The sequence below is a fragment of the Aethina tumida genome, chromosome 4 (genome assembly GCF_024364675.1).
Source record: "Aethina tumida isolate Nest 87 chromosome 4, icAetTumi1.1, whole genome shotgun sequence".
NCBI classification, from domain to species: Eukaryota; Metazoa; Arthropoda; class Insecta; order Coleoptera; family Nitidulidae; genus Aethina; species Aethina tumida.
The window spans coordinates 18,451,104-18,468,297 of NC_065438.1; the positions used below are offsets into that span (position 1 = coordinate 18,451,104).

A 17,194-nucleotide genomic window follows, 5' to 3' on the forward strand; every position below is an offset into this window, starting at 1 on the left:
AATGCCAAAACATGAATTAACATATTTAAATCACGTCACTAAACTATACCTGACAGGTGTTGGGGATTGCGTGGGTACCACCAAGTTGGGCCAATTAAAATTATTATTAAACTGATCAGTTTCAGTGGATAATTAACTTACCTCTGTCGAAGCTTCTTTGGATCGAACCATCCACTTTGGCCCTCAGAGCTTCGAGGTCGTACGGTGCGGAGATTCCGTGGTCGACGCTCCTGCTTTTGCTCCTGCAAAATTACAAGCCATTTTAGTTGAGTTGAAACTCAGTGAAGTCATTAATTAGTTGGGGACGACACAATAAAAGTCCAAATTTATAGAGATCTCAAAATTGTCAATGTCTATGTGAGTTGTGGACTTTAATATTTGTAACAAATGTGTGCCAGATTCTAAGAGTTTCAGTGAGATCCTATTTTTGGATTGATTACAGTTGTAATAAATATTATTTGAACGTAACAAATGTTAGTTATTGTGAATTTATTACGACTTATTTTAGTTCCAAAGAAATTAATAATTTCAGAACGACAAATATTTAATCTTAGTCGAAGGCAGATTATTATAATCCCTAGAACAAGTTTTCACTGCTGACAAATCCTTGAACGAAATAACTTTTCAAATTTGAAATTGTGGACACAATAATGATGTCGAAAGCTGCTTAACATTAATAAAACTGTGTTAAAAGGGTCTTTTCTATTGTATCTACACAAAACTTACCAGACGTAAATTAATTTTAAAAACCATAACAGTGATTATCTGCAGTTTTTAAAACGAACGTACATTTGTTGGGTTAGTTGGCGTTAGTCAATGACAAAGCGTAATGGTGAAGCTGAAATACGTACCGCATGTACTGAAAATTCTCTTTGGTCGCCCTTCCCGCATCCTGCGATGCTCTACGTGACCTGATCGAGCAAAAGGGAAATGATCAAAAATAAAACATGCAAAATAAAATCAAAAAAATGAGCGAAAATAATGCACGGGCGAATCGATGAATCATTCATGAACGAATTTTATTTTAATTTGACTGTCACCATGACCGAACCAAATTTAAATTGTAAAATGGACGAGACCGTTTTACTTTCGGGGATTCACGCATGCATTATTGCAGGTGTTGTGTGTGTACGACTGTAAATCGAAAAAAGACCAGGATGGACCAGTACCAGGATGTGACGTACGAATAAATAAAAAATTTTGTGGGAATGGTACAGCTCGAAGGTTTTGAGGGTGTGTTGTATGGGTTGTTTGGCTTAATTGGAACGTTCTCTCCCAATGAGGTTCAAGGACGAGTTGTTAAATACAATAAACTAATACCTCTATCGCTAATTGATATTCTTAGACCACTTAGACATTAAATTTCATGACTTAGGTGATCAGAATAAATTATTTCGTTGGGAGAATGTGGTTTTAAACTCCTCCAAAGACTTCCATGTTGATAAATTTTGATAAATTTATAATACACATTTGAAATATATAATTTCATATTTTTTTTTCTAAACTTTTTCAGTTCATTGTATAAATACAAATTGATATATCAGATTCGTTTTCAATCTAAAAAATAGGTTTAAATTATAAAAAGTTGAAATCAATATTTAATAAATATTTAATCAATATTTAATTTAAAGTTTACACAATTTTTATATTTAATTATACTTTTGAGGATAATTGTTATTTTAATTTGTGAAAAAAACAGATAAATTGTATTACTAGATTCGTTTTCAACCTAAAAAGATATTGTTTAACTTATAAAAATGACAAAAAAACATACTACAATAAATTTTCAAGGTTTTTAGAATTATTTACTTATTGTATTAAACTAAAATATTATTTTACATAATTTATTTTGTTTAATAATTTTTTTTTTTATTAAAAAAAGTTGAAATCAATATTTAATTTAATGTTTTCACAGTTTTTATATTTAATTATACTTTTAAGAATAATTGTTATTTTAATTGATGAAAAAACGAATAAATTGTATAAAAATAAATTGATTTTCTAGATTCGTTTTCAACCTAAACAGATATGTCTAAGTTATAAAAATGACAAAAAAACATACTACAATAAATTTTCAAGATTTTTAGAATTATTTATTTATTGTATTAAACTAAAATATTATTTTTAATAATTTATTTTGTTTAAATTAAATATTGATTTCAACTTCTTTTAATTAAAAAAAAATTATTAAAGTTTTCACAGTTTTTGTATTTAATTATACTTTTGAGGATACAATTATCATACATACAATTTCACCATAACAATTTATTTTAAATGATGAAATACAGATATTTGTATTAGACTAAAATGTTATTTTTAATAATTTATTTTGTATAATAAATATTTTTTTTAATTAAAAGAAGTTGAAATCAATATTTAATTTAAAGTTTTCACAGTTTTTATATTTAATTATATAATAGTAATTTTAAATGATGAAAAAAAAAACAGATAAATTGTATAAAAATTTGATATACCAGATTCGTTTTCAACCTAAAAAAATATGTCTAAGTTCTAAAAATGACAACTTGAGGATAATTATTATTTTAATTGGTGAAAAGACACGATAATGTATAGAATTGGTTTTTTGAGGTTTTTTCAGTTAAAACATGTTGAAACAGTTCAACTTAAACATATATTATATTTTATATAATTTTTCGTATTTAATTAAATTTCATTAATAAGACATTTTTTTAATGAAAGTTTCAGAAGACATTTATCTATTTAGACAAATAGTTGATGTCGGCAGTTTAATAAAGTTAATGGAATTTTAAACAAACACATTCCTTACGTGACTGAAATCACATTTAAAATATCAGTTAGTGGAAAAAATGATTAAAACTAATCGCAGATGCACAACTCGAAAGAATAACCAGTAAATATTGACTTTTATTATTTCTTAACGACTGAAACCCGGTCATTAAGTACCTGTACGATTAAAAGCAATCGGTAACCGACGATAAAAATAATACATAGGACGTTATAAAAAACAAATTGTATAACACATTTCTTCTGTTAACCCGAATACTAGTCGTAGTTAATAACAGTCATCGGCTTCGCCCTACTTTTGATTTTCGTCCAGCACAACGGACCGAGTTTAGTCGGTGCACAATTCAAAGTCTAATTGAGCGAAAGTTGCACCACGGATTCCGTAAATTAATTACCGGCCGATGGATCCACGCAAGAATTCCTCGACGGTTCGTAATCATCGTTCGCAGCGAAATTGTCGTGTTGCGCAACGGTCCCGTTTCGAACGTACGTACGGTATATACGTGCTCATAGAGTCGATCGTCTTTTTATTAAATAACTATTTTACTTTTAAATCGTAACAATTATTGTGTGGCAATTGGAAAAAACACGTCGCAATCGACGTTCTAACTGTGGAAGAAGGACGAAGAAAGTACAACGACGTTGCAAAAGATGATGGAAATGTTTGCGATGCGATTTTGTGTTGCGAGGTTCGCACAATCGGTTCAGGAATTCGGCAACGGTTGAATCATGGCAAAATCAAATTGTGCATGCCATTAAATTGATAAGATTACGCGATTATTGTGAATCAATACGTAATGTGGTCGAATTCTTGCCAATCTATGTATTTCCTTTTCGAATTAATGTTCCGTTTGAGATTAATTACATTATTAACTAACATAAGATTTTATTAATTTGATAAAAATGTACAAAAGTATATATTTCTACTTAGGTACACTAAGAAACATTTATAAAACATATAATCTTGATAAAATTTGATGCCAACTTTTCCATATCCAAAAATATGATTCCAAGATAAACATTATTATTATTTTAGCAAATATTATTCTTCAAATATAAAAAAAATTGAAAATAAAAATTGGAATCATAATTATTTTTATCTAATTTAATAAATATAATATATAAATATTTTGTGTATTAAAATTTTATATATTTACTTACAAGTTAAATTATTTCAAAATTATTTTGTTATTTGAATTAATAAATTAATAATATTTAAATAAATGTCAAGTATTCGTTTAGATTAAATTAATTTAATTTTTTGTTATAATATATAGTAGGATTAATTAATAAAACATTATTAATTTATTTTATCATAAAAAATATATTTTTACTTACAAATAAGTAGAAAATTATTTTGTTACCGAATTAATATAACAGAAATTTTTTTATTGTATTATTAGAAAAATATTTTTACTTACAAATAAGTGTAAAATTAGTCACTTGAATCAATAAATCAATGTTTTTTTTTAAATAAATATTAAGTAAGAACATGTATTCGACTCAATATTATTATTATTATTATTATATTATATATAGCAGAATTTATTTATTTTACCGTTTAAATAATATTTTTATAAAAAAACCAAAATTATTTTATTATTTGAATTAATAAATGAGTATTTTTTAATAAATATGAAGTAAGAAAACTCATTCGACGAAAAATTATTATTATTATTCATTTGGATTAAAATATTTTAATTTTGTAATATGATAACTTATAGTACTTTTTTTCAAATTTGGAATAGTTTATTATTTAAACGATATTTTTTACAAAAATTTCCAAATTTTTTAAAATGTCAAGTAAGAATACTTCAATTAAAAATTATTATTTATTGATATTTTAATTTTTTAATATGATTGTAAATTAGTGTTTTTTTTTTAAATTTTGATTATTTTTTATTATTTTTTTTACAAATAAGCAGAAAATTAATCTATTATTTTAATTAATAAAGTACTATTTATTTATTTTATTATTTACATAATACACAAATAAGTCCAAAATTATTCTGTCATTTGAATTAATAAACCAATATTTTCTTAATAAATATCAATTAAGAACATATATTCAACTTAAAATTATTATTATGTTATATGTAACAGAATTTATTTATTTTACTGTTTAAATAAAATTTCTTACTTACAAAAAGTCCCGAATTATTTTATTATTTGAATTAATAAATTAGTGTCTTTTTAAAAATCATCCACAAAGAATACTTTTTTTTATTCGATTAAAAATTATTATTATTCATTTACATTAAAATATTTTAATTTTTTAATATGATATATTGTAACATACAGGTTTTTTTTTTGATATTTTGATTATTTTATTAATATATTTTTACTTACAAATAAGTAGAAAATAATTGTATTATTCTAATTAACAAAACAGTATTTATTTATTTTATTATTTATATAACACTTTACTTACAAATAAGCCCAAAATTATGCTGTCATTTGAATTAATAAATCAATATTTTCTTAATAAATATCATTTAACAACATATATTCGACTTAAAATTATTATTATGTTATATGTAACAGAATTTATTTATTTTACTGTTTAAATAATATTTTTTATTAAAAATATCAAATAAACATACTTTTTTTATTCGTTTAAAAATTATTAATATTTATTTAGTTAAAATAGTTTAATTTTTTAATATGATATATTGTAACATTGCTTACAAAAAAGTCCAAAATTATTTTATTATTTGAATTAATAAATTGTGTTTTTTTTAATAAATATCAAGTAATCAAGTCCCATGAAAAATTATTATTCATTTACAAATAACTCCAAAATGTTTCTGTTATTTAAATTAAATTAGTATTTATTTATTATTTAATAATTTATATAATATTTTTTCTTACAAATAAGTCTAAAATTATTTTTTTATTTGAGTACTTAATCGACTAAAAATTTAAATGTTTAAATTTAGTTATTTCTAAAATAAAATAGCCATACAAAATTTCTTACAAGTACAATTATTGGTTTTGTCCTAAACAACTTTTGAAACAAACATTTATTAATGTGAAGAAAAATAAATATGTAAAATTGTTCAAAATTTAAATATTTAAATTGTAGGATGTAAAATTTTCAAAATTTTAATAGATAAAACTCATTGAATCAATATTTACAAAATGATATTAAAATATAATTAAGTATAAAATATTGAATGTAAATGTTATGGGTGTTTCCATCTTCAATGGGGCCACAGTATATAAAAGTATATAAATTTTATCTATTATCATTTCATTGCTGTCAACATGATGCGGTCTGGCGCAGCGTCCAAATAGTTTTGGCCCGACTCCATCGGTCCACTTTACGACGCAGTCCCTTTAAATGTTAAAAGTTAAACGTCCAATCCGCCGTGTAAATTACAAACGGCAATTAATTTGGAAATCATTTGCCCGAGTGTGTGTATGTGTATGCGCGTCGAGTGGAAAATTGAGCAATTCGTTTTTGTCGTGCAGTTCACGAACTCGTAACGGAACTCGCGGACGTGCTACGTATAAATTACGCTAAATAAATATCGATATAAACAAACCGAAGGACGATTTGCTATATAACGAATGTTATTTTTTTTTGTCGCAGGATAAATATTGTCGAACATGTGAGGAATATTTAATAAATAAATCGGAACAGAAGTGTCCATTGTTCGGGCGATAAAACCTTGACGGTTAACGCTGTTGTACAGATTTTTTCACTTCGGAATACAATAATTGCTTTGAGCACGAAATCGAATGCAAATTGTTTGTTTACTATAAGTTGTAGAAAAAGTTGTTAACTATAAATAATTTATTATGGTTTAAAATAGGGCAATTCTAATTTATTTCATAAGTTCCTGTTTGAATCACTTTAATTTTAATTAATTAATTAATTTAAAAAAAATTGGACAAAATTAATAATGTTTATTATTATTATTATTAACAATTGTTGTCTTTTGGGTGAACATATTGACCTTTTGTAAGCTATTTATAAACATTTAATCAACATTAAATTATTATTGTTCCACAAATTTTGTGTATATTGTTTATAATAAATACAAAACAATTATTCAAAATATTAATTAAAATGATCAATAATTTAGAATAATAATATAAACAAAGAAATAATTGACCATATAAATAAATATAAAAAATGAATTACAATTTAGTAGTAAAAAAAAGAAAAAGATGATCACACATAAAAAAATACATAAACAAATGCTTTTTCAATTTTTATAATAATAAAATTATCAAATTATATAAATACTACAAATTAAAGATATAATTATCTGAATAAAGTGAGGAACGTTTATTCATCGATTAATTGTGTCCTAAAAGAGCTTGTTGAATAAATTTTGAAGCCGAAATACAAATATTCACTAATTCAAAGTGAAAGTAGCACAAAATAAATTAAATTTGCCCTATTTAATTTTGTCTTGAACAAACGTTAAAATCAAAATAAAAACATTCAGTAATAAAGGGAGTAAATAATACAAAATAAATTAAATTTACCCTGTTCCATGTTTTAATAAATTTGCAAAATTGTTTAATTTAAATAGTACGAAGATAAATTATTCCAAATTTTCAGGTTTAATAAAAATTTCGAGTAACAATTTTTATTTAAAATAATTTTATCTCATTTTAAAACAATAAAAGTATGATTTTGTAAAACAAATTATAAAATATACTTTTATCAACAGTTGATTTTGCCTTAAAAAAATAATTGAATGAGCTTTGGATTAAAAATATTCACTAATGTAGAGAAGTAGAACAAAATAAATTAAATTTGCCCTATTATTTTATACAATTATAAATCTTAAAGTATTTGGATGATGAATGATAAAAGATAAAAAATATATACTTTTATGTATTTTTTATGCTATGATCAATTTACGTTGGACATCTTTTTATTTATTATTCCATTTTAAAGAACCAACACCTCAAAAGGCAATAAAAATATCAGGTTCATAATTTAATGTAAATTATATATTTGTTAAAATTTTGAACAATTATTTAAGGTCAACATCAATTATTTATTAATTTCCTCATAAAAAATTTCTTGAACAAACGTTAAAATCAAAATAAAAATATTCAGTATTATAGGGACAAAATAATTCAAAATAATTAATAAATTTGTAAAATTATGTAATTTAAATAGAAGTTTTAGTTTTAACAAAAATTTCAAGTAAAAACCTTTATTTAAAGTATTTAAAGATATGATTATATAATACGAATTATAAAATATACATTTAACAACAGTTAATTTTCTCTTAAAAATTTTATTAAATCAACTTTGGACTAAAAATATTCACTAACGTAGAGATGAAGTAGAACAAAATATATTAAATTTGCCCTATTTCTTACATTTATAAATCTAAAATTATTTGGATGCTGCATCAGACTGCATCACATCCGCAGCAGTGAAACGATAAAAGATAAAATTTATGTATTTTTATGATCCATTTAAAATAACACTGTAATTTTTTTATTTATAATTCTATTTTAATGAATTATAGACAATAAAAATAACAACTGAAAATATTTTTTTTATATGCTTTTATCTACAGTTATAAGAAAAAAAATATGGATATCAAATAAGAAAAAGATATTCTATTTTATCATTTTTTGAAAATAAATAAATAAATAAAATTGTAAAATTGATTAAATTAAATATTAAAAAATTAAATATTTATCTAATTTTTTTTATCTGATTTTGGAATAATAAAAATTGACCACGTAAAAAAATTATAAAATATATGTTTAGACATTTATTATTTTTGTTCCAAAAACATGTTTTTTGACAGTTTTTAAGGTTTAAAAGTAATTTTTGGTTGTATCAGGTATATTAAATTTAGTTTGACCTGTGTATTTTTACTAATTAAAATAATAACTATTCGTAAAAATATAATTAAATATAGAAATTGTGAAAACTTTAAATTAAATATTGTCTTCAATGTTTTTTTAATTGAAAACACATTTTTATTTGAAATAATAAAACTATAAAATAAAAGCATTTTAATTCAATACAATAAATAAATAATTACAGACCATAAAAATGTAGTAACTAAATTATAAAAATGCACATCAAATTTATTTAAGGATTTGTCCACAGACGTTCTCATCTCATCTGTCAGTTAAACAATGAAAGCTCCCGTGTTGACGTTGGGATTACGCACGTTTCAAGTAAGTAGGTTGAATCAATAAGAGTTTTCGCAACCCGTATCGTCGCCAATTAATATCGCATTTTGTTACCGTATGAAACACAGCATCCAAATCGGACATATTTAAAGGACCGTCGGGAGACGACATTCATTTTCAAAAACGGCACGAACGGAACGTTTGGGAGCAATAATTTCGTTTGTGCCAGTTTTAATGCAGCAGTAAATCATAATCAAAACGTTCGTAAATATTTATTTTACGAAATCGAAAATGTATGAATGTTTTTAAAGCAACTGCATTTTATATGTGACGCATATTTGTTTACGTATTATAATTGAACTCAATTTACAATTTAAATTTATTTAATTGATCGACAATTCAGTTGCGACACTTTATTTGGAGCAAGTCTGCTTTTTTATCTCGCAGTCTTACGACTGATCGGACATAAATAAAACGATGGATTTATTAGAATTTTTACGACTGTTTACTGGTTTTTGTAATAACAAAAACAAAAATCCGATTATAAAATATTTTGGTCCAGTTTATTATTAGATCCATTGATTCGATGGAAATATAAATATTATTCCCGTTGTTTCGCCCACGCAAAATTTTTTTTAATTGTAGTTTTACGCACCAAAATATCACGAAAAACACAAAGAAAATGAAGGTGAAGCCAAAAATTTGATTATGTAAAGTAAATTTGGCAGCTGAGCAAAATTCAAAACTTCTTTTTATTGTCAATATTTTAGAAAATAAGTTGTTTTATTCAGTAATTTGTAGTGCCCGTCCACATATTGCCAGGAATACATTACACTTCCTAGAAACCTCCCATGTGACTTACTGCCTTAGCCACCCAGATCTCCAGATCTTTCCCCAATTGAACATGTGTGGGATATGAAGCTTAATGAATTTACAGCGCCCTCCACATGCTGAGTTTACATTATTTATTAGTATATTATCACTTAAGTAATTAAAATTCGTTTTGTTTTAATATTCATCAAATCAAATGCCATTCAAAAAAACTTAAGGTTCATTACACAATTTTTAAGCTACTTTAATCCAGTTTTCGTTGACTTAACCAAACAAAAAAGTAATTCATGCGCACAAAACTAAGAGAATCGCCATCAACATTTATTGTTGTGCTTGTGTAGTTTGGGTCAAAGGTTTCGGGTATTAATTAACCAGTGATAAAGTTAATAACAACAAAGTTAAATAAAGCGATTGCGTTTATTTATTATTCTGTTTGTCGTTCCCTGATTGTGCGATCCAAAAAGTGTATCCACCACAAACAACTTAGCTGTAGGAAAATCACCGAAGATTTGATTAGCAAAATAAAGAAAAAAAAATCGGTTTAATAACAAACATCAATTTACATAAACTCGTGAATTGAACGGATGTTTTTATTGGCCTTAATTCATAAGGAAAAGTGCACAAATCACTTTGATAAATATCGCATCAATAAAAGAAAATTGCAGTGACAGTGTTAATTGAACTATTTATAATGTTACAGTCGTCGAATGGAATTAAGTCGGTTTAATTGCCATAAATCTCAATTGATCGTCAAAGTCAAGGATTACGAATTCGTTCGATTATTTACATAAGTCGACAGTTTTCTTTCAAGACCGATCATATTAATTATTAATCCTTAAAATAAATTATAAACCAGTATTAAGGATAAATATTATTATTATTTTAACAAATATTATTCTTAAGTTATTAGTTTTATCTAATTTAAGAACTAATGTCAATCTTTTTTTAATAAACTAAAAGCAATTTTTTGAACTAAGTATTTTATAAAATATTAATAATCCTTTTACAAATTTATAGAAATATTTTTAAACTATTAATTTAATAAATATTTTTACTGTTTTGTCATTTTAATTACTTAAAGATTTAAGACTTATATTATAGAATTATTGAATTCATATATATATATATATATATATATATATATATATATATATATATATTAATATTTAGTATATAGATTTTTTTTAATTAATAACTATTTTTCATTAAAAATATATAATTTATAATAATATGAACATTTATAAACAAAAAACCTTAAATTTAAATTTAATATCATGACTAATTTTATATTTATACATTTTTTTTTAAATTTTAGTTAAATCATTTTTTTTTTTTTTTAAATTTTTATTTTTTTTATAGATTTTAGATAATTGTTTATAAGATTAAATATTAATAATTTTTACAATTTTTTATTATTTTATAATATTTTAAATTAACTCTTTTTTACTGTTTTATCGTTTTAATCATTTAAATATTTGAAAATTTATTATAAAATTATACAGAAATAGATCTATAATTTTGAAGTAAAAAATATTTTTCATTAAAATTAATAATAAGATTCATTTATAAACAGAAAAATAACTTAAGTTTAATGTTATAAACAATTTAATTTTATACATTTTTTAATTTAATTAGTTAAATCACATGTTTTTAAATATATTATTTATAGATTTGATATATTTAAGATAAGATTATATATAAATAATTTAACAACTTTGGAGTAAAAAATTAATTTTTCATTAAATATTCATCTAAATATTTTTTTTTATGCTATTTTTAATAATAACTTAATAATTTAAATAATTTTATTTTTGTACAATACAAATATTGAAATTTTTTGTTTTGTCTAAATTTTTTATTAAAATATTTTATTTACAGATTTGAGAGATATTTTTTTATAAAATTATATATAAATAATTTTACAATATTGAAGCAAAAACTTAGTTTCATTATGTAAATAATTTTCAAAATATTTTTATTTTCGTTTAAGCTCAGCAAAAATTTATTTCATTAAAATATTTAACTATTTTCTGGTAATATTTTATATTCTTTTTAATAAATTTAGTTAAATAGAAATTTTTTTGTAAATTTTTGTTTTCAATTCAATTTATTTTAATTTTAGTTTTTTGATATTTTTTGGTAATTAATACCATTTTTATAATTTTTATAGGCATAATAAAATATAAAAATTGTGCATTTTATTATCAATATTTCTTAAAATCAAATAAAAAAATCATCACAGTGAATTTAGATATGTATTATTATAAAATACTGAGTTAAATATATAGAACATAAAGTTCGTAAAACATTTCGGAGCCACAAAAGTGATGCTTTGCCCAAAAATATATAAATCATTACTCCAAGATCAATATTATTATTATTATAATATTATTCCAAACAAAATATTTTCCTTAAAATATTAATAAACATCAGTTGAATCAAAATATTAGTTAACAATTTAGAAAGCCACAAAAGATTTGTCGTATTTCGGAATCTCGACTTAAACACTCAACTGTGAATGTTCAGCCTTCAAGTCAATCTGACGTTCTATTCTATAATTCTAAAAAAAAAATAATTAATGAACGAAGGTGTGGCGTTATGCGATTTTCGTACGATATTATCACAACGTCCGATTTATGGTGATTGTTGAATTCCATTAGGCCCCGCGTTTTCAATCCTAAGGCCGAAAACACCGAACAACCGTTTCATTATTTTAAGTGCAACATTAAATATTTGCATCTTGATATGCACGAAATGATATTGTAAATCACGTTGTTTATTTGTACGCCATGCGTAATGTTATTATTTCTTCACGTTCCCGTTTATTTCTCGTGATCTGCATAAATCCAATGACACTGTTCCGATTGAAAGGTGAAAACCGACGAAAACATCTTCAATCGACCAGTTTACCAGTTTTGCGTTGATACGATATGATTGAATTGCCGTTTATTCAAATGGAATGTGGAAAAAACGGAACGAATTAAATGTTCTGTTGCATACTTCTATCACATCCTGGTTGCGAGAAAGTTTCTCGTTTGTCCGTCGTTGAAGTCGCCCGACTGAAGAGAACTGTTCAAACAATACGATACTGATTTATATAAATCTAGGTTTTAAATGCCAAGTCCATAGTGATATTTTTTTCCACCTTACGCAACCTCGTGCTGAATTGCTGCATGTTTTTTGTTTGGCGTTTATCTAATTGTAAAGGTGTTGGTCGATCCCGACAAGTTTTTTTTTTTATTAAGGAACACTTAACTTGAGTTACTGACATCAATAAGATAGTTATGGCAAAACTATGACCTTTATTTTATTTGATAAATACTGCAACAACCTTGCAAGGTTACTATATTGGCAGATACAAAAACACAGTTTATAATATGGACTTTTAATTTATATTATACTGAATTATTTGTTTGAGGATAAGCTTGAAGTATCCCCCAAGCAGTAATTTTATGAACTTGTTTGAAGTTTTTGCTCTAAAATTGTATATAATTTTATAATAAATTATCTCAAATTTATGAATAAAAAAATATTTCAATTATTAAATTTAATTTTATGATTTTTTCTGTTTATTTAAATTTTTATATTTTTTTAGTAAAAAAGTATTTTGAGAAATAGTGAATAGTTTAAATAAAAATGAAGTTATTACTATAAATTCTATATTTATTTATATTTAATTTTATAATAAATTTATTATATTATATCTATAAATAAATTTTATAAAAATATTGTAAATAAATTACAATTTCTAAAAATATATAAATAAATATTATATATAAAAATAAAAATATATATATATCAAAATATAAAACATGATTTTATGATTTTCTATTCACTTAAATTTTAATATTTATAATGAAAATCATATAAAAAAGTAAATAGAAAAAAAGTGAATTCTTTAATAATAAATGGAGTTTGCAAAATTGTATAATTATTTGTTTATAATTTTATAACATCTCAAATCTAAAAATAAATAATTGATCTAATCTTACATCAATAAATATCAGTAACAATTAAATTTTTATGTTATATTAATTAATAAGAACATCTAAAAATATTTAGATGAATATTTTTATAAAATATACTTTGATTTAAAATTCTAGAATTGCTACAATTTTGTAAAAGAGTTATTTATATAAATTATTAAAATAACTTAAAAAAAAAAGTTTTTGCTTCAACATAGATTTATATTTGTATAAAAATAAAATTATTTAAAATATTTAATAATTTTATAATAAATTAATATAAATATCTGAAATAAAATAAAATATAAATATTTTAATAAAATTTCATATTAGAGTAAAATTTTCAAAATAAATTTTATAAAAATAAAATTATATAAAATATTAAATTTAATTTTTTCTGTTTTTAATAATTTAATTTTTATAAATAAATATAAACAAAAGCATATAAAACAGTGTTTATATATAGGTGAATATTTTATCAAAAATGAAGTTTTTGCTTAAAAATTGTAGAATTATTTATATATGATTTTATAAAAAAATATCTTAAACTTATAAATGAATATTTAATAAAAAATTATACTAAAATTTTCAAAAAGAATTGTATAAAAATAACATTATTTAAAATGTTAAACTTAATTTTATGATTTTATTTTCTATTTATTTAAATTTTTATAAATAAATATAAAAAAAAACAAAAAAGTGTACACGAAAATATTTATGAAAATATTTTGTTATTTATGCTTTAAAATTGTATAACTATTTATATATAATTTTATAATAAATTAAACCTATAAATAAAATATTTATAAAAATAAAATTAATTAATTATTAAACTTAATTTTATGATTTTTTCTATTTATTTAAATTTTTAAAATAAATATAAAGAAAAACACATAAAAAAGTGTATTTAATGAAAACTGAGGATTTTGTTCCAAGCTTGTAGAATTAATCTTAAATCTGTAAATAAAATATTTTGTTAAATAATTGTGATTAAACTAAAATTTTCAAAAATAATTGTATAAAAATACATTTTTTTTCTGTTTATTTAAATTTTTATAAATAAATATATAGAAAAGAATCTAAAAAAGTGTTAAGTGAATACTTTAATGAAAAATAGAATTTTTGGTTCAAAACAGTTTATATATTTTTTATTTATATATAAAAAATTATTTTACATAAAAAATTTTATTAAAAAATTAGATTTAATGAGTTTTCACAAAGGAATTGTATAAAATTAAAATTATGTAAGATATTAAACTTAATTTTATCTAAAAAAAGTTTTTTAAGAATATTTAGGTGATGAATTAAGTTTAAAATTTTCACAAGAATTGTAATAAAATAAAATTATTTAAGAATTAAGTCTAATTTAATTAACAGCTAGGATTTTCCTGATATTTCCTTTCATCATATTTTAATCTCTACAGATTTCATATTTTCGGCAATCAATTAGTACATGAGCAACCATTAAAGCCGTATTATAGTCATAGGTCAGCTTTATGTATTCAATTCGTAATCTGCTCAATAATACTTGTTGGAGGCGATGTTTGAGATTAGACTTATATGATTTTACTAAAGACTCCTTTATTAAAAAATCCAAGTTTTAACTAAACTAAAAAACAGCACGTTTTACATGGCAACTAAAAAAGGTGAATGTGTTGGTCGATCCCATCATGATATTTTAATAACGAGACGATTAACTAGAGCTATTGGCATTGATGCGATGATCATGGCAAAAATGCAAACATGACCTTGTTGTTTAATAACTTAATCATCCGGGAATTAATCTGGATTTCGAAACTGCCATTTAAAACGACATCCGGCAAACACGAATAGTTTATTAATAACAATGCAGGAAGGCAGACAATGGAAGCCAAACAGAAAACAAATCTGTGTTTATCAGCTGGTTTTATAACGCTGATAATAAATGGCGTGTGTAGAAAAACAAGTAAAAATGTTAAGTGACTTATTTGTATTTTAAATTTTATCAATATCCAACAAAACATATTTTTGTCAATCAAAGACGACTTATTAATAATTTATTCGTACGTACATCAAGGACGATAATTTATGTGTTTAAATGTTACGAAATTATTGAACAAATTTAAACACTCACATGTTATAATAAACCGTGATCATCCTAAATGTTTAACACTAAACAATCCGATAAAAACTGATCACCTATTATTCAATACCCAATATCTAAAATTAAGGATTTAGATTTTACACTGTCAATAAGATAAAAGGCTTTAAAATATTGGTTTGTCGTAAATATTGTGTGTGCTAAATGCATAAATATTTATGAAAGTAATTTTCACAAATAAACTAATGCAACGAGAAACAAAACAAATATTTTCAAAATTATTTATTTTAAACTGTGACAATTCCAGTTTCGTGTTGTTGTCGAAATTTTCCAATGTTTCGTGACTAAATAGAATTGGGGATAAAGAGGTTAACAAATAAATATGTAGATAAAGTTAATTAACGTCACTGCGATATTATTATCAGGACAAAATAAATTTGAAAAGAAAAACTTGGTAAATTTATGATGTGTGTTCGTCATTCATATATAAATACTTGATAGTTTAGAAGTAGTTTTCCTAATAATTTTTATGCTGAAGTTAAATTATTTTTACTTTTGTTCCTTTCATCTATGTTTTATATAATTTACGTGATTGTATAATTGCTCATTTAATTGCAGCAAATACGATTATAGTTTTCAACAGAACAACACAATTATGTACTTTATTTTTTGTTTGGAATATGTTATAATTGTACATATCTGTTTATAATTTTCAATAAACGTTTACATTTTCTATAATTAATTTTGACTTTACATTAAAATTTAATTAAATGAACTCAATGGTACATATTCCATTTATTATTTAATATTATTGTGTTTATATTATGTATTATTGTTTTGAATAAATTAATGTTACAAAATAATAATCTAATATATTAACTGCAAATTTGCAAAGCATAAAAAACAGCACGTTTTACATGGAAACTGCACTTTAGATTAAGACAAGTGGGCAATTAATAAAAATTATCAGAATCTTAATTTAAACTAATACACTAGATAAACACTTGAAAAAAAGTAGTTTTTGTATGTCGCAATGGTGATAACTGTTCTAAAAACTTTGTTTATTTTGTGAAACTTATTTGTTTTAAGTATTATTTCAATTTGTAAAGTACCTCATTTTTGTCTTTTACAAAACATCATCCTAAAAAAACAGTTTATAATTTTAATAATTATAATAAGTTAGTTTTATGAGATTTAAGAAAACAGTTCATATTTTTTTATTATTTCTTAAGACAATAAATATATTAACAAAACATTGGAATATAATTTTTGAATTGAATTAAATCTATAAAATATTTATTATTATATTATGTATGTATGTTACCAAATCAAATAGAAGAAATTTCCAAGAAGCAATTAGATAAAATAAAATTAAAAAAAATCTTGTTGTTGTATGTTCATTAGTTTGGTAATTCCATAATAATTA

At 22.5% G+C, this 17,194-nt stretch overlaps 1 protein-coding gene across 8 annotated transcripts in view; it reads right to left on the bottom strand.

The window, feature by feature from the left end:
* The window catches only part of LOC109602002 (TLD domain-containing protein 2), a 159,120-nt gene that overhangs the window by 39,996 nt on the left and 101,930 nt on the right, over positions 1-17,194 (bottom strand). For 6 of the 8 annotated variants that reach the window (XM_049966574.1, XM_049966575.1, XM_049966581.1 and 3 more), the window contains 2 exons: positions 852-911; positions 142-242 (listed from right to left, as the gene is read on the bottom strand). In XM_049966574.1, coding sequence (XP_049822531.1) covers positions 142-242; positions 852-911 — 161 coding nt within the window. The remainder of the gene's footprint in view (positions 1-141; positions 243-851; positions 912-17,194) is intronic. The other 2 variants (XM_049966576.1, XM_049966572.1) reach the window with 1 other exon arrangement.